The following is a 21706-nucleotide window of genomic DNA, read 5'->3' as shown; positions in this document are numbered from 1 at the left end:
TCATTTAACCATTAAATAAACCCAATAGGGCTGTTCTGCCCCCAATAAGGGGTAATTATATCTTAGTTGGGATCAAGTACAGGTACTGTTTTATTATTACAGAGAAAAGGGAATCATTTAACCATGAAATAAACCCAATAGGGCTGTTCTGCCCCAATAAGGGGTAATTATATCTTAGTTGGGATCAAGTACAGGTACTGTTTTATTATTACAGAGAAAAGGGAATCATTTAACCATTAAATAAACCCAATAGGGCTGTTCTGCCCCAATAAGGGGTAATTATATCTTAGTTGGGATCAAGTACAGGTACTGTTTTATTATTACAGAGAAAAGGGAATCATTTAACCATTAAATAAACCCAATAGGGCTGTTCTGCCCCCAATAAGGGGTAATTATATCTTAGTTGGGATCAAGTACAGGTACTGTTTTATTATTACAGAGAAAAAGGAATCAGTTTTAAAATTCTGTATTTTTTTATTAAAATGGAGTCTATGGGAGACAGGCTTTCCGTAATTCGAAGCTTTCTGGATAATGGGTTTCCGGATACGGGATCCCATACCTGTAGTCGTTTTAGAAACCACAAAAATGAGAATGTTGATAAATGGGCCGTCTCGGGCTTTAAGACTGTTAAGCATTTTGTGCTTCTTCTTTCAATAGATGGACCCCTCGCTGTAGAGCACTATTTTCCGCTATATCCGTAAAAACAATAACACAAGAAACAAACCGCCATTGTTCTTGCTTCTGGAACCTACTGAATATCATTCTTGCCTCAGTTAACTACAAGCTTTTAAGTGATGACTATTATAACTTTCCTAAGATTATTACTGCTGCGCTAATGGAAAATGTAATAGAAATCTCACTGGTGTAATACAAGTTAATGTAACAGTCAGACTTTCTCATGGGAAATTTCATGGGTTTTTATGGATGCTGAATTTCTAAAGTCATACTTTTATCTAATAACGCTGGATGTGAAAGCTTTACAATTGGAAAGCTTGAACTCGAGATCTGTTTATATTGCACAGATGTAGGGGAAAAAAAGAAAAAACAGATTTATGTTGCCAAAACCAAAGCTCAAACATTGGGATGGATATTGGCAGAATAGACTCGTTGGAGAGGTATTTATAAAGCTAAGTATATAGGGAAAATAAATTACATACGCTAAATTAGAACCATCTGGGCTCGGCACCCAAAGCTCTTGGGGTTTTACGAGCAAGGACCTCCGGATAAAGGACGTGTAGGAACGCGGTCATTTCAAGAAAACAAGAAAACGCCTGGAAACTCTATTCAAGATTTTTTTTTTTTTTCCGTTTAACCTTTTTTGGATTTTGGAAAGTCATTTTATGTTCTTGTTCATCTACCAAGAAGAATATTCTCCGAGGGATTCAGCTGCAATCTGCCCGCAACTGCTCAACAATAACAGTTTGTCAAATACCTTTATGCATCACTAAAGCGAGGAAACGGAGAGAGGGGGGACCCTGAGCCCCCCAACGGCACAACTGATTGATATAAAGGGTACATCGGATACGATAATGGCAGGAATATCTGCTGATTTTCACTTTTTGTTTTTTCAGTTTTCAATAAACTGCGGAAGTGAAAAAATGGAAGAAAACCAAAGCGATTAACCTATTAAATTATTAAATTTCTTTGCAAGTGAAAGATTATATCAGTGTTAATACCAAGGTAAGAATTACATCAGTTATATGTGACATTATATATTATATTAGGAGTAGTGACTCCAGCTGTGGCACAATGGCAGCGTCTCCTTAGAAACAATTTAGCTGCTTGACAAATTCTGTATGGCTGGGTTGTGCAAGTCAGGGAAATATCTTATTAAGGAGAATGTACCGACTAAAAATGATAAGGATATTAGCAGTCACTGAGGGGTTCTGTGCCCCCCATATAAAGGCACAAGGCTGCAGGCTGAGTTATACAGGGAACTCTGAGTATCACTCATGTATTATAAGGGATAATGTACCCCCTACTGTAAATGATAAGGATATTAGCAGTCACTGAGGGGTTCTGTGCCCATATAAAGGTACAAGGCTGCAGGCTGAGTTATACAGGGAACTCTGAGTATCACTCATGTATTATAAGGGATAATGTACCCCCTACTGTAAATGATAAGGATATAAGCAGTCACTGAGGGGTTCTGTGCCCCCCATATAAAGGCACAAGGCTGCAGGCTGAGTTATACAGGGAACTCTGAGTATCACTCATGTATTATAAGGGATAATGTACCCCCTACTGTAAATGATAAGGATATTAGCAGTCACTGAGGGGTTCTGTGCCCCCCATATAAAGGCACAAGGCTGCAGGCTGAGTTATACAGGGAACTCTGAGTATCACTCATGTATTATAAGGGATAATGTACCCCCTACTGTAAATGATAAGGATATTAGCAGTCACTGAGGGGTTCTGTGCCCCCCATATAAAGGCACAAGGCTGCAGGCTGAGTTATACAGGGAACTCTGAGTATCACTCATGTATTATAAGGGGTAATGTACCCCCTACTGTAAATGATAAGGATATTAGCAGTCACTGAGGGGTTCTGTGCCCATATAAAGGCACAAGGCTGCAGGCTGAGTTATACAGGGAACTCTGAGTATCACGCATGTATTATAAGGGATAATGTACCCCCTACTGTAAATGATAAGGATATTAGCAGTCACTGAGGGGTTGCAGGCTGAGAGCTAAAGGTCAGAGAACTTCAAGTATCACTCACAGGGGACAATGTGCCCCAAAATTCAAATACAAAGGGTAATTTAGGCGACTGAGATGTTCTCCAGATACATTAAGACACACGATTGAAAATCAAGTTGCACTGGTCCCTGGAGCTGTATTCTAATTTCTAATATCCCTTATTATATTTCAGCAGACAGTACATTTTAAATTATAATACATTAATGGAAGCTTTCAAAATATTAAACAGAATATTTATGAGCAATAAGTGTTTGTGTTGATATTAAATAACTGGCTGGTCGGCATTGGCTTTCATTAATGCCATTGAATTATGAAAAGACTTCTTTTACTAGGGCTCTTCATTGAATAAAAAAGCCAAACCTCCCATAGAGAAAGCAATCTCTGTGTATATGTTTTATACTAATGGCAAAATCTCATGTTCTTCTTCATGGTGTATTATTATTAATCCACTTATCTAAGATTATTACTCTGTACATATGTAAAGTCAACTACATAGCCCAAGTCATTGATTTGCCAACCTGGGTGGAAAATACTTATTCAATTTGGAATACAGGTATGGGATCCGTTATCCAGAAACCCGATATCCAGAAAGCTCCAAATTACGGAAAGCCTGTCTCCCATAGACTCCATTTTAATAAAAAAATACAGAATTTTAAAACTGATTCCCTTTTCCTCTCTAATAATAAAACAGTACCTGTACTTGATCCCAACTAAGATATAATTACCCCTTATTGGGGCAGAACAGCCCTATTGGGTTTATTTAATGGTTAAATGATTTCCTTTTCTCTGTAATAATAAAACAGTACCTGTACTTGATCCCAACTAAGATATAATTACCCCTTATTGGGGCAGAACAGCCCTATTGGGTTTATTTAATGGTTAAATGATTTCCTTTTCTCTGTAATAATAAAACAGTACCTGTACTTGATCCCAACTAAGATATAATTACCCCTTATTGGGGCAGAACAGCCCTATTGGGTTTATTTCATGGTTAAATGATTCCCTTTTCTCTGTAATAATAAAACAGTACCTGTACTTGATCCCAACTAAGATATAATTACCCCTTATTGGGGCAGAACAGCCCTATTGGGTTTATTTAATGGTTAAATGATTCCCTTTTCTCTGTAATAATAAAACAGTACCTGTACTTGATCCCAACTAAGATATAATTACCCCTTATTGGGGGCAGAACAGTCCTATTAGGTTTATTTCATGGTTAAATGATTCCCTTTTCTCTGTAATAATAAAACAGTACCTGTACTTGATCCCAACTAAGATATAATTACCCCTTATTGGGGCAGAACAGCCCTATTGGGTTTATTTAATGGTTAAATGATTTCCTTTTTCTCTGTAATAATAAAACAGTACCTGTACTTGATCCCAACTAAGATATAATTACCCCTTATTGGGGGCAGAACAGTCCTATTGGGTTTATTTCATGGTTAAATGATTCCCTTTTCTCTGTAATAATAAAACAGTACCTGTACTTGATCCCAACTAAGATATAATTACCCCTTATTGGGGGCAGAACAGCCCTATTGGGTTTATTTCATGGTTAAATGATTCCCTTTTCTCTGTAATAATAAAACAGTACCTGTACTTGATCCCAACTAAGATACAATTACCCCTTATTGGGGGCAGAACAGCCCTATTGGGTTTATTTAATGGTTAAATGATTCCCTTTTCTCTGTAATAATAAAACAGTACCTGTACTTGATCCCAACTAAGATATAATATAATATATATTAGGATTAATTAATCCTTACTGGATACAAAAGAATCCTATTTGGTTTAATTAATGTTTTATTGACTTAAGGTATGAAGATCCAAATTAAGGAAAAACCCCTTAACCGGAATACCCTTGGTCCCAAGCATTCAGGATAACGGGTTCTATACCTGTATATGTTTCATTTTATGCAAGATAACTATTTTTATACTATAGGGGTCCAAATTATAGGAAAGTAGTGGAACAAAGCTACTCTACTGAGAGTAGATATTTAATATTAAACCTTAACACAGTGAATCTCAAATGAAGGAATTAAGGGAGCGATTGAGAAGAAAATGCTTAGAAAATAGTTAGACTTGCCATGTAATTCACCCGATGATACCTTTGGGGTACTATGGGAGATGAAAGTTGGCTGGAAATGCATGCATCAACCTTTTGTACTCATGTTAAACACATTTAAATATACAAAGTGCTTGGGATCCATACAAATAATGTACATAACTGGCCAATGACTGGTCCCAATAGGCCCGATAGCCTGCAGCAGCTTCTATATTGACTATACAGTTGGTTCTTAGATCATGAAATACGTATGAATACCATTAGGAAGAATCACAGTTGCTTAATGAGTTCAGTGCTCATTGGTTGGAATCACTTTTGAATTAACTTGTCTCTAACATTCACCAACCATCTGCCCCTGATATACCACATCCAAAATCCTCCACTTCTACAATCTACAAACCCTATCCACCAAAAGGACTCCAGTTCCTACTTTCATTTTGTAGACATTCTACTGCAGTGATCCCCAACCGTGAATTCGGGCCGAATCCGAACCCTGATGAAAAAGGCAGAATCCTGGCCGAATACTGAACTGAATCCTGGATTCGGTGCATCCCAAGTCAAAAGTGTTTCGCCGATTTTTCACTGTTTCGCAAAATCTACTGACATTTCGCACAATTTTCGGAAAACCGAAACAAGACAGATCCGCTCATCAATACATGTCAAATTTGGGAGTTTTATCACAAAAAATTTCGAATCACAGCAAAAATTTTAATTCTACTGTTGATAAATCACCCCCTTGGAGTCTATGAATGGCACATACATTTTATCCTAAAGGAGAAGGAAAGTCATTTTGGTATTTTACTGCCAATAGATAAGTGCCACCTAGAACCCTATATTTATTCTACAGAAAGCATCACTATACCTGAGTAAAGAGCCCTAGAAGAATTCTCTCTTTGTTTAAGATAGCAGCTGCCATTTTAAGTAGCTTCCTGCTGCAGCTCTAGCCACTGTAGCTCGTATTACACATTCCTAAGGGAGGGGAGAGTGAGTTTTATGAATTCTTATGGGCGGGGGGAGCAGGAGAGGGGAGAGAGGAGAGAATTGTGCAGACTCTGGCCCCAGGAATAAAGGATTTTTCTGAGAGAGGAAGTCTGACACAGAAGAACATGTTTACAAAAAAGGAGACAAGAAATCCTGTGTTTTTTTTGATAGAGGACTCTGTGAGTGCTTATGGCTGTATTTACACAGACCTTTCTGATAAAGCTTACTGAGTTTTTACCTTTCCTTCTCCTACAAAAAAAGAGTCAGCAGAATCTTGCACTTGGTGTTTCCTTAACTTCTAATAACATCAACTGATATGTATATATATATATGTGTATTTTGGAGAGTAGTAGTCAGCACCAAGCCTTGTGATTAGTTAGAAGTAGTGCAGGTTCCCCAATGGCCACTTTCCATCGGCATATCCTGGTACAGAAGAACAGGAACAGCACCTCTTGTCTTTGTAGATTAAAATGCCTTTATTGCAAAGTTTTTTGGGGCAAACAACAACAGCAGCAACGTTTCAGCTTGATAAAAGGTCTTATGTGACCTGAAACGTTGCTGCTGTTGTTGTTTGCCCCAAAAAACTTTGCAACAAAGGCATTTTAATCTACAAAGACAAGAAGTGCTGTTCCTGTTCTTCTGTACCAATATATATATGTATGCAGGGAAACAATGCTAAGTCCTGATGCTTTTGAAGATCTTATAAACAAAAATATAGTTTGTCTAAGATATTACAATCAAAGATCAAGAGACGCGGAACAAACGTTGTGTACTTACCGACATTTCTCATTTGCCATTGGCTTCAGTCCTATTCGTCGGGATGTTTTACTACCTGCTCCCTAATAAGGAAAGAAAACGCTATTTAGTAACAGTGGAACTTTTCAGTTCGGCGGCTCAAATTTATTTCAAAAATGAAATGCAGAAACAAAAAAAAACATTAAATGAAGTTAGCTGGTAACCTTTACATTTGTTAAGCGCTAAAATTTATCCAGAAAAAAGTAAAAAAAAAAAAAGTAAAAAAAAATGACTCACACACTTCTAGTTATGAAATTTTACAGATGGTTTTAATTTGAATTCTAAGGCTTTTTTAATCATATTAAAAAAAGAAAATAAAAAATGTTTAAAACTGTAATTTAAAGGGGCCTTTTGCGAATTCAAAAATGCAACGACTTTAATTTGTACCCCCACCTGCTTTTAATTATCGCTATTAAGAGAATATTAGAAAATCTTATTTGGATTTATTTACCTTTGCAAATGATGATCGTTTTAAGGGTTACACATCCTCTGCCACTGATGAAAGCGACCTCAATTAGTCAGAGAGTCTTTATAAGCTTAACTCCGCCCACCACGGTACGGCGTTCTCATTAAGGAACCAAAGTTCTTATAAATTCCAAAGTGGCACTAGTGAAAAAACGCTCAACAAGATCAAACTAGTCACATTGAATTGCCAGCGAATTTTTTTTTTTTTAGTTTAAAACCAATTTTTAAACAGATTTGATTGGTTGGTGTTAATTGCGAAACCATTAGACCTACGGTAAGCCAAGGAAATAGAGTAGATTTAAGTTTATACCAATATTTTATAAAAAAAACTGCACCACGTTTAACGTAAACCTTTTATAAATATCAACGTTAAAGAGTATTTTTTCCTGTTTACGACTATTTATCGTTTTTTGTTGTTGTTTTTTTTTTAAATAATGCATAAAATTACGGTTTCACACACAATGCGTTTAATTTCAAAAGTTTATTTAGTATTAAGCAACAGTAAATTTTTTGTTTTTGCTCAACACTACATTGTACATTTCATGACTTTCGTTACAAAAAGATACCACGTTATTTGCATTTGTAGTTTTGCTCCTTATGCAGGTTTTACAAGAGAACGGTAGCCAGTGAAATAAAAAATATTACGCTTATGTTAAAAGAATGGATTAACAGATTTAGGACCGCTAAACTTGTTTAACGCTAGTTAATCAAGGTTAAGTTCATCCTTTTGACCACCTATTTTCAAATACAGACTAAAAAATAACAATGTCATATTACAACTCGTTTTTTTTTTTTTTTTTTTTAATTTGGTCAAAAAAAAAAAAAAAAACAAAAAAAAAAAAAAAAAAATAGTTGGTTCAGTCCATCCACTTAAAGAATTAGCACGTTTTTAATATAAAGGGAGTGTTCATAGAAAAAAATTACTTTGAACAGTATACAGGGCTGGAGGAGACTTGATAATTCACAAGGTCAGACTGTACAATCAGTATCTTGCATATGGCTGCTCTCTGTAGGTTCCTTTGCATGCTCTTGCGGGTGGTGCTTTGTGCCTCGAGTTAGCCCAGTCTTCTTGCCCTGATGAAAAGAAATAGCAACTACTGTAATCTAAACGTACACATTGGGGCTCATTTATCAATGTACGACTTTCTATTGTGTTAAAGTACGACTTGCGAAAATTCGTATACTGAATGATAATTTCTGATGTGCGGAAATGTTACGAATGTTACGATACGAAAATATCGTATCCGAACGACCATAAATGGCGCGAAAAAAACTTTCTGACTTCCATAGGACCCAATGGCACTCTGCAGCTCCAACCTGGCCCAAGGAAAGTCACCCCTAGGGCTCAATGGCACTCTGCAGCTCCAACCCGGCCCAAGGAAAGTCTCCCATAGGGCTCAATGGCACTCTGCAGCTCCAACCCGGCCCAAGGAAAGTCTCCCATAGGGCTCAATGGCACTCTGCAGCTCCAACCCGGCCCAAGGAAAGTCTCCCATAGGGCTCAATGGCACTCTGCAGCTCCAACCCGGCCCAAGGAAAGTCTCCCATAGGGCTCAATGGCACTCTGCAGCTCCAACCCGGCCCGAGGAAAGTCTCCCATAGGGCTCAATGGCACTCTGCAGCTCCAACCCGGCCCAAGGAAAGTCACCATACCAAAGCTTGAATGGACCCGAAACTTTTGTACTCGTTGCGACAAAAACGATTTTGTTGCAAAAATTGTCACAAATTAACGCAAAATCTTGTAGAAAATACGCCAAAATACGAATTTTTAGTAATCGGCCCTCTCATAAGTCAATGACTGACTCTTTGGAACTGTTCAGGTTTCTCACCCAAAAAGGTCAGCAAGGCGTCAGTTATTCAAAAATAAATGCAAACCTCTTGGTATTATAGGAAAATTATACCCCCAAACAATGCATAAACAGCTCATGTAAAACCCTGCTTCATCTAAATAAAGCATTTTCATAAAAATATACTTTTTTAGCAGTATGTGCCATTGGGTAATCCTAAATAGGAAACTGCCATTTTAAGTACTAGGGGCCGCCCCCTGGGATCATAGGAGTCACAGTGCACACAAACAAGCCAAGGCACACATACATGCTAGGCCCCATCAGCCAATGAATGGGCAGAGTTCTGCCTTTTGCTCCCACACTACTTCCTGTTACAGTTAGAGCTGCATCACTTCCTGTCAGCTGATCTCTGAGGGAGCACACAGCCCATCACTAAATGGCGGCTCAAGGGAAAGGATGTAAAAGGGCAATATTTACTGATATATATATTCCAGTTTGGGGAGATTCTTTAATAGGCCACTTAACATAATATAAACTGTCTGTTGGTTACGTGTTCATTCTGGGGGTATAGTTTCCCTTTAAAATAAAAATACATTTTACAAACCACCACACCAGATCGTAATCTTAGATTAAAAAAATAAATAAAAAAAAAATGAAACTAAACTCATTTCCTCAAATGTCTAACATTTACTAAAGAGAGTCCTATAGGAATAGTCCGTGTGAGGAAAAGTCACAAAAAACTCAAATTTTCCGAGTTGTTGATCCAAAACCGCAACTTTTTGTGAACTGTCGCACAAAAACCAGCTTCAAATATCCAAAAACTCTAAAGCTTTGAGATAAAAGAAGGATCTGGCAGGAAAGTGAAGGGACGTCTGCCATTGACTTCTACATGAACTCGGCAAGTTTTATCGGATTCGGATTATTAGCTCTTTTGACACATAGGGGCACATTTACTAATCCACAAATCCGAATCACGAATGGGAAAAAATCGTATTGGAAACGAAAATTGTGGAAGATCGCAAATATCACGAAAATGCTTAAGAAAAAATCGTATTAGTCACGATAATATCGTATTGGCGATCTGAAAGTCACGAAATTTTCGTACCGAACAATTGTAAACAGTGGTAAAACCTTTCCGATTTTTTCGTGCAAACGTCCGAAAAAGTCGTGCGCTGTACGAAAAGTCGTGCTCCGTACGAAAAAGTCGTGCGGACGCCAGAAAAAATCGGCAAAAATACGCTCGGAGCGTTCGTGCCTTTGTAAATGTGCCCCATAGTAAATCTCGAAAAATTTGAGTTTCTTTTTAGCGCTAAAAATCAGAATTGAAAAAAAAATCTGATGGTTAGTAAATGGCCCCCTTAGATTCTAAAGTTGACTGACATCCTTTGCCTGAATATAAGCCCATTAAAGATCAGACTTTGCTCAGAAAACAGTCAATTCGTTCAAATAATAATCCTATGGGTGTTTGTATATGATCATTTGCAGATCCTTATATTTTACCCCCCGTGCTTGATTAGAATCAGGGCATTTATTAACCAGACAGGCAAATGATCTGCCTATTTGGCCATCTAAGTATATTTTGCTCGGCTAAGTCATCCCATTAAATCAAATGGTCACATGCCTTGTGGGAGACTCAGGGGAGAGCAGTTGGCGGAATTGATTCTGTTGTTTAGGGATGCACCCACTTGGGTTCGGCCGAACCCCCCAACTCACCCTGATGGATTCTGCTGAATCCTGAACCGATCAAAAGAGGTCAAAAAATGTTTCCCCTAACCCTTTCCGAATGCTTAGCATATTCGGCCGAAACCGAATCCTTCACAAAAAGCCTGGATTTGGCCCGAATCCCGAATCGAATCCAGGATTCGGTGTGTCCCTAGTTGTTATGGAACAGAAATTAATTTAAAACACTCCCCTTACTAATTAACCCCATCAGTGTTGCTGAAGGACAAAAAGTGAGCCTGGACAGCTTGTCATATAGACTTTATAGCAGAGATACGGCTAAGAGAAGCCTTCGTAATGGTAAACGACCATCTCAGCATTCATCGGTATGAACAATCCAGCATGAACAGCAGTACTGCCTGGAAGATCCCCAATCAAGCAAACCTGGAGTGGCAGTTGCCCTACATATCACTATGATTAATGTAACTAAATGTTCAAAAATATTTCAAGTGGGACATTCGTAAAAAAAAAAAAAATACTCTCAGTCATCTCCAACATATTATTAAAGAAGCAGTTCAGTGTAAAAATTAAATTGGGTAGAATAGACAGACCTGACTGTTACGTCTGGCTATTATGTTAGACATCTGCCCACTCCAGCCTTTATAGATTACAAATATTTTTTATTTTGCGCAGTCTGTCTACTTTACACGGAACTGTTTCTTTAAGATGCGGTTGCACATTGCTTATAAGCATTCTATCTAGAACAGCGGTTCTCAACCTGTGGGTCGGGACCCCTTTGGGGGTTGAACGACCCTTTCACAGGGGTCGCCTAAGACCATCAGAAAACACATATTTCCGATGGACTTAGGAATAATTTTATGGTTGGGGGTCACCACAACATGAGGAACTGTATTAAAGGGTCACGGCATTAGGAAGGTTGAGAACCACTGATCTAGAACAAGGCAACAGAAACAGCTTTTGCTCCAAAATATCTATGTTTTTGAATCAAATATCTATGTTTCAGGTAAAACGAGTGCTTCTCTCGGGGTAATGGATTTCTAATGGAAAACGAAATCTGCAAAAACGTAAAGTCTTAAGGAAAACTGTGTAACAGGACTGTCACTATCAATACCTCATATCTTAATATTTCCATAAGGTAAACAGAGAGTGGAGATGTTAGAAACTTGATTTATTGTCCCTTTATGTGGAAATCTGATAGCAAATACATATTTTGCATGTTTTTCTAAAGTAAAGAAGAGCCGGCATACTCACCATAGGAGTCGTAGGAATCTTCCCCGAGACCATGTCCGTAATCATAGTAATCTGCTGTACTGGAAAAAAAAAGAAACAAAAACACTCAACTCAAAATACAGTTTTTTCGTTGTGTAGAGGAGGTTGTAGTGTTTTTACACAAAATCTCAGAATAAAATCCAGTATTGAAAGGAAATAGTTTATGGTTAATAAAAATAAATATACACACGTAAAAGGACTCACGTCATAGCGCCTCAAGCAATAAAGCTTTAAAGGGGTGGTCAAGTTCTACTATGTTATAGGATGCCCTATTCTTATCAACTGGTCTCCATTTTTTATTTTGTATAGTTTTTGAATTATTTGCCTTCCAGCTTTGATATATAGGTCCCTGAACAATTGCACCCAAAACCCTATTGCTCTGGAGGCTACTACAGTATTTCAATGTTATTGTTTGTTGTAATTACTTATTATTCCCTATTAATCTTCCAGTCTCTCATTTAAACCCCTGCCTAGTTGCTAGGGTAAACTGGACCCTGTTAGCCAGAAAGCAACAACTGGAGAGCTGCTGAACAAAAAGCTTTTTGAAAATTAAAAAACCATAAAAAAATAAAAAACCTCCCATAGCACCTAAGGGGCCTATTTAGAAAGTTCTATGAACTAAAACAGTATTGATATACACTGAAAATTGCATTAATAATGCCATAGTACTATGTCCAGGGTTGAAACTAGGGGTAGGCATAAAGGTAAATGCCTGGGGTATAACAAGGATGCAACTGGAGGGTGGTGATTGGATAGAGAACTGTGCTGACTGACTGAAGGGGGGGGATTTGGTTGGTGGTGTCTGGGCCAAGTAGTACAGTGATGGGGTAAAAGACCAGTTCTGGGCTTTAGAAAGAATAAACGAGTAATATAACTGGAGCAATGGTTATCTTAAATTATTCCCTGAGTTATCCTTAGGGTTCATTTGCTAACCTTTGAGTTAACATTAAGGGGCAGATTTATCAAAACCCGAGTTCGAATCCCGAATGGGAAAAATTCGGATTGGAAACGAAAATTTCTGAAGATCGCAAATATCCCGAAAATGCTTACGAAAAAATCGTATTAGTCACGAAAAAATCGTATTAGTCACGAAAAAATCGTATTAGTCACGAAAAAATCGTATTAGTCACGAAAAAATCGTATTAGTCACGAAAAAATCATATTAGTCACGAAAAAATCGTATTGGCGATCCGAAAGTCACGTAATTTTCGTACCAAACCATTGCAAACAGCGACAGAGTCTTCCCGATTTTTTTGCGCGGGCGCATTACTTTTTTTTGTGCGCCCGTGCGAAAACGCCGCGGCCGCTCAAAAAAATCGGGCGGGCGCATGACTTTTTCATGTGCCTGCGCGAAAACACCGTGGCCGCTCGAAAAAATCGGGGCGCGAATCCGCTCGGCGCGTTCGGACCCGTTCGGGTCTTAATAAATCTCCCCCTTAGTATGGTATAAAATGGCCTAAAATGGTCTTATCGACTGGTCTTTGTTTATTATTTTATAAAGAAATGCCTGAACATATGTTGGACTCGTTTGGAATAAGTATTCCATGAAAGTTCATCTTCTTGTCGGCCATCTGGAGCAAATTAACCCTAGGAATTCTGCTTAGAAAATATCGGATATCCCAAGAAATCATTTGGGCCAGCCGTGGCTCCATCTGCAGGTATTTTCTTAAAGAAGTAAAAAAAAAAGGATCATCCATGCCTGAAAGGTGTTTAATTCAAGGGATTGTTGTAATAAACCATAGACACTATTGGGTCGGAAAGTATGAAGGTGGCTACTGGTCTCTTTTCGCACAGTGCTGATTTTCATACCAGAGGTCTATTGTAGGAAAAAACACTTGTACTTTGCCTTCTCTACTAAAGTAAAGAAATACCAGCTGAAATGCAGAAGCTGTAGGACTCGCTGTCGATGTGGATGAAGGATCACAGTACACATATTACAGTGCTACACATAACCCTTCTATTGTCCATAGAAAAGGAACCGCTGCAATCAGGGATTTCTGGAAACATGTAGCACCCCTGGGTATTAATAATGTAATTCAGAAATAGAGTGCAGAGACATTTGCTGAGAGATGTAATGCCTCTAGCATTACAGAGTAAATCACAAAGAACAGTTACTGCCATGAACAGAAGCTAGAGATAAATATACCAGGGATACATCAAGAGAAGATGCAAGAACAGCATCCCACCAAAAAGTAATATTCTATCTTAATTAACCCAACTCTAACCGTAGCCCAACTCTAACTGTAGCCCAACTCTGGGAATCCTCAAGACCAGCTCTGAAGAGAAAATGGAAAGCCAGTCAATTAACCCAGGTCATGAAAACATCAAGAGGAATGTGTTAGGACTGTAGAGTTTCCTCTTACCCAACAAGAGACCAAGGCCGACGTTCATATTCTTTTGCTAAAGTTAAACATATACTGAGCATCTTACTGATCTGCTCTGGACACACCTTGGGGTATGTGTATTGATTTATATATTTATTGATGTGTTGATGTTGATGTGTTGATTTTGTTTTTGTTACCAAAATGTAATATTCTATCTTAATTAACCCGATTAGCCCAACTCTAACCATAGCCCAACTCTTGGAATCCTCAAGACCAGCTCTCAAGCGAAAATTGAAAACCAGTCAATTAACCCAGGTCATGTTAATTCCATGAAAATATCAAGAGGAATGTGTTAGGACTGTAGAGTTTCCTCTTACCCAACAAGAGACCAAGACCAACGTTCATATCCTTTTGCTAAAGTCAAACATATACTGAGCATCTTACTGATCTGCTCTGGACACACCTTCGGGTACGTGTATTGATTTATATATTGAAAACCAGTCAATTCACCCAGGTCATGTTAATTCCATGAAAATATCAAGAGGAATGTGTTAGGACTGTAGAGTTTCCTCTTACCCAACAAGAGACCAAGACCAACGTTCATATCCTTTTGCTAAAGTCAAACATATACTGAGCATCTTACTGATCAGCTCTGGACACACCTTGGGGTATGTGTATTGATTTATATATTTATTGATGTGTTGATTTTTTCTGTGTAATTTGAATGTTGAATATGCCCTTTGGACCTTAGCATTACAGAGTGAATAACAAGGAACAGTTACTGAGCAGAAGCTAGAGATAAATATACCAGGGATGCATCAAGAGAAGATGCAAGAACAGCATCCCACCAAAATGTAATATTCTATCTTAATTAACCCGATTAGCCCAACTCTGGGAATCCTTAAGACCAGCTCTGAAGAGAAAATGGAAAGCCAGTAAATTAACCCAGGTCATGAAAACATCAAGAGGAATGTGTTAGGACTGTAGAGTTTCCTCTTACCCAACAAGAGACCAAGACCAACGTTAATATTATTTTGCTAAAGTCAAACATATACTGAGCATCTTACTGATCTGCTCTGGACACACCTTGGGGTATGTGTATTGATTTATATATTTATTGATGTGTTGATTTTGTTACAGGATTTTTACTGTGTAATTTGAAGGCTGAATATGCCCTTTGGACCTGGAGGCTTATAACCCATTAGCATTGGCCTCATTTACGAATGGCCTGTAGATCTTCTTCAGTTTAGTTTAGTCTTGCCCTGATAAACATTACTGATAGTCAGGAACGTGTTACTGGCCGTCTGGGTTCTCCAGTTTGATATCTGCCCCTCAATGCATGTGTAGAACGTCACTTTGAGTAATAGAAATTCTATTGATTCCCGCGTGCCCATTTCTTTTACACACATGACAATATATCTCCTCTCAAGAGTTATTTTAGGTTGGCCGTATGTTATTTTAAGGTTTGATGGTGACGAGTGAAATTGACACTTGGTAGGAACGTGCCGAATTCTATCAAGCTGGAAGATTACTGCACCTGAGCCCCAATTTCATTCCTATTAAGCCTGTCAGAATCCCAAACACATGCTCAAAAGTGTGCAAAAGCACAAAAAAACTCATTTGATTTCATATTAGAGATGCCAAAAACTCCTCTGAAGAGAGTGTCATTTCCAGATCTCACCCTGTCGGACCAGAGAGCTCGGGGAGGCGCCGCAAGTCAGCAGCTGAAAACGTTCTCATATTAAATATTTGCCACCATTATCAGATTCATTAACAGAGTCGGCTTCCCGGTTCCAACAAGATACAGGCGATAATTATCAACTATATTTAGACATTTGCATTTATTTATTTGAATAAAAGGTACAGTGCCTGAAGCATATGGAGCATAGGATTTACATTGAGTTGGGCAGGAGCATACAGTAAAATGGCATCTGTAGGGGCAGTTATTGTGGGGCTGGAATTCTGGGGGCTTTTACTGCAATATATCCTCATGGTTATGCTATTTAAAACAATGAAGTCCTATAAAGCATCATTATTTGTGCTAAAGATGGGGGGGGGGGGGGGTAAATCGGGTCGTGGAGTAAAAAACCCAAATTGAAAAAATGGAGCATAAGTCAATGCCCCTTTAGGTGTTGAAGCCCTATGTAGGGAGCCTGGGGCAGGTAGAGCAAAAAGGGACATGACTGAGGGACCAACAGGGACACTAGTTGGGTTGTAGGTCAGACATTATAGTACAGGTATAGGGCCCGTTATCCAGAATGCCCGGGACCAAGGGTATTCTGGATAAGGGGTATTTCCGTAATTTGGATCTCCATACCTTAAGTCTACTAAAAAATTAATAAAACATTAATTCAACCCAATAGGATTGTTTTGCCTCCAATAAGGATTATTTATATCTTAGTTGGGATCAATTGCAGGTACTGTTTTATTATTACAGAGAAAAGGGAATCATTTAACCATTAAATAAACCCAATAGGGCTGTTCTGCCCCCAATAAGGGGTAATTATATCTTAGTTGGGATCAAGTACAGGTACTGTTTTATTATTACAGAGAAAAGGGAATCATTTAACCATTAAATAAACCCAATAGGGCTGTTCTGCCCCCAATAAGGGGTAATTATATCTTAGTTGGGATCAAGTACAGGTACTGTTTTATTATTACAGAGAAAAGGGAATCATTTAACCATTAAATAAACCCAATAGGGCTGTTCTGCCCCCAATAAGGGGTAATTATATCTTAGTTGGGATCAAGTACAGGTACTGTTTTATTATTACAGAGAAAAGGGAATCATTTAACCATTAAATAAACCCAATAGGGCTGTTCTGCCCCCAATAAGGGGTAATTATATCTTAGTTGGGATCAAGTACAGGTACTGTTTTATTATTACAGAGAAAAGGGAATCATTTAACTATGAAATAAACCCAATAGGGCTGTTCTGCCCCAATAAGGGGTAATTATACCTTAGTTGGGATCAAGTACAGGTACTGTTTTATTATTACAGAGAAAAGGGAATCATTTAACCATTAAATAAACCCAATAGGGCTGTTCTGCCCCCAATAAGGTAGCCAGAAAGGAGTCAGTAGTGTTAATGTGGGGTTAGTGTTGAATAGGCTTGGGGTTAGGCTTAGGGGCAAGGAGGCCTTAAGCTTTAGACTGGGTTTTGGTTAATGTCAATTTATTGCAAGCTATTGCTAATTATATGCTGCCTTCAGAAGCTTTTGGTTTTACATATATGTCAACATGCTCTTCAATTTATATGTTATAATGATGTTGGTCTGTTTTGGTTAGATAATTTAATGTGCTGTCCCTGTAATAAATCAAGCTGTGGCCTTTCCACCCAAGCTGTTGTGGTTGTGAGTATTATTGGGGATAGGGATGGAACTGGCATTAATTCATACTCAAGTCATATTTTCATCAATGTTAAATTAGTACTCTGGGTATTTATTGAATGAACATACCTGTAGATATAAGGAAAAATTAGCAGGCTAGAGAGTCTTTTTTACAGTTAGAAGGTATTAGTTGCAGTTGAAGCCAGCATTTAGTGCTGATGGCTGTAAGAACTTAACAACCTCAACAAATACCACCGAATGGAAGCAAACCCAATGAGTTGTGCCTCCAAGACTGTCAAAAAGCCAAGAAAGATATGTTTTTGGTTTTCACCCTTTGTATCAGTACAAGGTCTTGCATGAAATTCTCAGTGTTACTGTATTACTAATGAGAACAAGTGGCGGTGTCACAATCTGCACTAGAGAGTTCCTCTCTCATATAAAGCTGAGCCATCAGTGTTGCTACAAACTGCCGTGTCACCGGTGACAGATGGAGATAGATGAACGCAATGAAGACAGTGGCTTGTAACACGCATTCTGCTTCTCTGAAAAAATAACAAGCAGGCTGTATATATATGTTCAAATTATATAGAGGCCAGTTTTTTAGCTTCCTAGATTAACCCAGGCTGGCTGGGTCTCCTAGTGTCCCTTCTCTTGCCAAGACAATCAATAATAAGCCTCTAGAAAGAAATATCTTGTGTGCGCCATCAATAGTGGTGATAAAATGATACACAACATGCCAAGGAACCCTGAAGAACCACCTCAAGACACTTAACTCCAGGGGTCCCTAGAGGCCTGTACTTGGCATCCTCGGTGCAAAAAATAGAGCTTAGTGTTGTATTTGCACTTGTTTGTGTATAAATGAGCCTTACATATATTCAGTGGCTAATTTCAACTACTTTTATGGTATGAAATTGAACTACTGAAGTCAACGGAAGACTAAAAGACATTATTTGAGAGAAGCATCCTAAATCTGGTCATGCCTGTGATATATCCCAAATAAACCGCATCAAACAACCTGCTGGAAAGTTTGTTTACAACTAAAGATGCTCAATACAGGTCCAGACTACCATACTGCTTACATAACAATGATAGTGGAACCCAAAATTCAACTCTTCATTAGCTAAGATCAGGGGCGTTGCCAGTAGATGCAGTACCTGGTCCTCCTATGGCTTCTCCTAATGTCCACTTACCTCTCTGGCTCAAGAGCCAAGAAGGGGTGGGTGAAAGTAATTTGATAGAGCAAGAAGAGATTGTACATTATCCTGTTTTAAAAGATACCCCCTTCCAACCAACCTTCCACCTTCCAACCAACCTTCCAAGGCAGCTGGATAATTGCCAACGCTGCAGGAGGGCCAGCAGAGGAAAGATCAGGGATCCCAAACCTTTTTTTACCCAAGAGCCACATTCAAATGTAAAAAGACTTGGGGAGCAACACAAGCATAAAACATGTTCCTGGGGGTGGCAAATAAGGGCTGTTATTGGCTATTTGGCAGTCCCTATATAGACTGGCAGCCTACAGGAGGCTCTGTTTTGCAGTACATCTGGTTTTTATGCCTCCAAAACTTGCCCCCAATCCAGGAATTCAAAAAATAAGCCCCTGCTTTAAGACCACTGGGAGCAACATCCAAGGGGTAGAAGAGCAACATGTTGCGCCCGAGCCACTGGTTGGGGATCACTGGGCCTCGATCCTCACCCAGTCTCATGATAGATGGGCCCCATTCCCATGAAAATGTCTCTGCATACGTTTTTAAAAAGAGATCCAACGACAAACATACTGTAGCAAAGGGCTGGAGGAATCTGGTGACACTTGTAAAGAAAAACAACCCCTTGCCCTTAGGGACACACAATTCAATATGTATTATGCTTTGGGACTGCATATGGCACATACCCAGAGATACAGTATACACAATGTTGTGTTTTGCTCTATCCAAGGTCATGCTTGTGAGTGCATAAGGGAACTATAAATACCACCATCTTTATTAAGAAGACGCCAACTTATTCCCCAGCACCACTCGGATCCAATGCATTCCGTATCAGTTCCGAATCATTAGCCCGCTAAAACATATGCTCCAAAACAAAGTTAAGACGAGTAAACAAAATTCCCGATCATTAACAAGATGAAAAATCAACGGCGGACTCATTTGGTTCCTTGCAACCTTGCGCCGCGCCATCCGTTCTCTTGACAGGACTCTTTCCCTGACACGTTAAGGCGGCAGCATCTGTCAGTGCAATGAATGGCCGATCATAAGTACCTCTGCAGTTGTTTCGCTGCTATTAAGCAGATGGCGGTGCCAAAGCCAAATGATGTAGTTCAGCTCCCCGGTGAGCTCCTCTTCCATACAGTGTAGGTATTTCCAGGCTGGCTTTTATAAATCTTAGGCATTCTAGAGAAGGGGGAACGTGAGCTGACAAACAAAGCTATATCTGGGGCGTACATCAGACAGGCGCCATGGCGCTATATGGGAGGCCCCTCCTTGTACCACCCTACGGATTTAAACCAAAGTCAATTACCTACAATTCCCCCCATTAACCCTGTATACATTAGAAACAAAGTAGGAACGAGTCTATAGCTTATTCAGACGTTCCCTCTTCCAAGCACATTACTAGTAACCCCACAACAACCAATCAGAAATTAGAATTAGTAATTACATGATATAAAATAAAAGGCAAGACCACATTTGCCCCTATGGATAACTACACATGTACAGTTTAACACCTATGTAAATAAAGGGGCCCACAAGTAATTTATTAACATAGTAACATAGTAAGTTGGGTTGAAAAAAGACGTACATCCATCACGTTCAACCATAATGCCTATATATAACCTGCCTAACTACTAGTTGATCCAGAGGAAGGCAAAAAACCCCCATCTGAAGCCTCTCTAATTAGCCACAGAGGGGAAAAAATTCCTTCCTGACTTCATGCCCATACACGAAACAGTCTAAAGGACCAATATTGGCAGCTAAAATCGGCCCGTGGCCACCTTAAGGACCAACAATACGTGAATACAAGAAGAAATTTAACACAGGCTGGCACCCAAATCCGCTGCTTTGTGTCCACCATAGGGGGGAAAGGAGATCCTTTGGGAGCTTCTGCCCTACAGCATTAGGTTGTTTCCCCTATATGTAATGTAAGGCACTAAGTTTTCCCAGGAGCAGTAACCCATAACAACCAATAAGATGTTTGCATTTAATCAGGTGACTATAAATACTACTTGATGACTGGTTGCTGTGGGTTACTCCACCTGGGCAAACTTAGAGTCTTTTATTACATAACCCCATATGCCCATTACAAAAGTGCTGAGAGAATGCAACATAGAGATAATTGGTCTCCTTACATGGGTGCCCCTTAGTGTTCTTGCACTTGCATCCTGGGTATAAAGAAATGACCCCTATATGTCGACCCAGGAATGATCACATGATTTCTCTCAATAAACCTCTACGGATATGAAGGGTAAATCTGCATCAGGCATGCTACGTCCATGGAGTCTTTGACTTTCCCTTATGAAAGGGCTTGTGGGTATGTGTCGGGGGCTCAATGGGAATGGAGGCTGATCTAGTAGGACTTTCCATCATGCCAAAAATCAAAGCCCCGCACATTCAGCACAAGTAGAAAAACAATAAGAACGAGCCACTGCCCGCGGTACATTTCCACATCCACCTACAAGCCAACACTAAGCAACTATTTCCCAGTGCAAATGTGCTCGGTGCATCATTAACACGATGGAAGGCGAAGTTCTCCGAAGCCTCGTAGATGTAGGACTTGAAACAGCGAGACCATGAAATTAAAATAGATTTTCATTTTGAGAATAAATCTCGGTTCTCTTGCGAGAGACAACGACGCTGCACCGTGATTATGGATTTTCAATTCTCGGCCAATAAAATAAGCAGTCTGCAGTCGCAAGATAAACGCTTCTCGCTGCAGATGCTGCTCGTAGGGGGGCGGCTGTTGATACAACAGGGAGGCCAAAGCCACGGCCCTACAAATGTAACCGTCATCGGATTCCAAGAGCGAGGAGTGGGCTTCCAAACAGCTGTGAGGCGGAGGGTGTAACATCTCCATCAGCTGGAGTTGGCAGCCGCGATACCGACTCCCAGTGATAGGATGTTGGCAGGGACGCAGCCTTTCCCCATTGGGCATTGCACTATTGTCTGTACGGCTCTTACACCGTGAGTTCAGGAGGTTACAACACGTTGAAAATTATATAAATGTATGAAAAATGAGACTGCCAAAACTGTATGGGTCAGAGCCAAAAGAGTGTAGACATTCAGCATGAAGCACTATGGGAAATAGGGGGATTTAACTCCTGCC

At 39.3% G+C, this 21706-nt stretch overlaps 1 protein-coding gene across 1 annotated transcript in view; it reads right to left on the bottom strand.

Moving 5' to 3' along the window:
• Positions 1-7468: 7468 nt before the first annotated feature.
• khdrbs3 (KH domain containing, RNA binding, signal transduction associated 3) overlaps positions 7469-21706 on the bottom strand; it is an 84282-nt gene continuing 70044 nt past the window's right edge. The window contains exons 8-9 of the mRNA XM_002932217.5: positions 11725-11783; positions 7469-8080 (exon numbers count right to left, since the gene is read on the bottom strand). Coding sequence (XP_002932263.1) covers positions 7989-8080; positions 11725-11783 — 151 coding nt within the window. The 3' untranslated portion in view covers positions 7469-7988. The remainder of the gene's footprint in view (positions 8081-11724; positions 11784-21706) is intronic.

Source organism: Xenopus tropicalis, chromosome 6 (assembly GCF_000004195.4).
Source record: "Xenopus tropicalis strain Nigerian chromosome 6, UCB_Xtro_10.0, whole genome shotgun sequence".
Classification (NCBI taxonomy): Eukaryota; Metazoa; Chordata; class Amphibia; order Anura; family Pipidae; genus Xenopus; species Xenopus tropicalis.
This window is presented reverse-complemented; position numbering and strand designations above follow the sequence as displayed.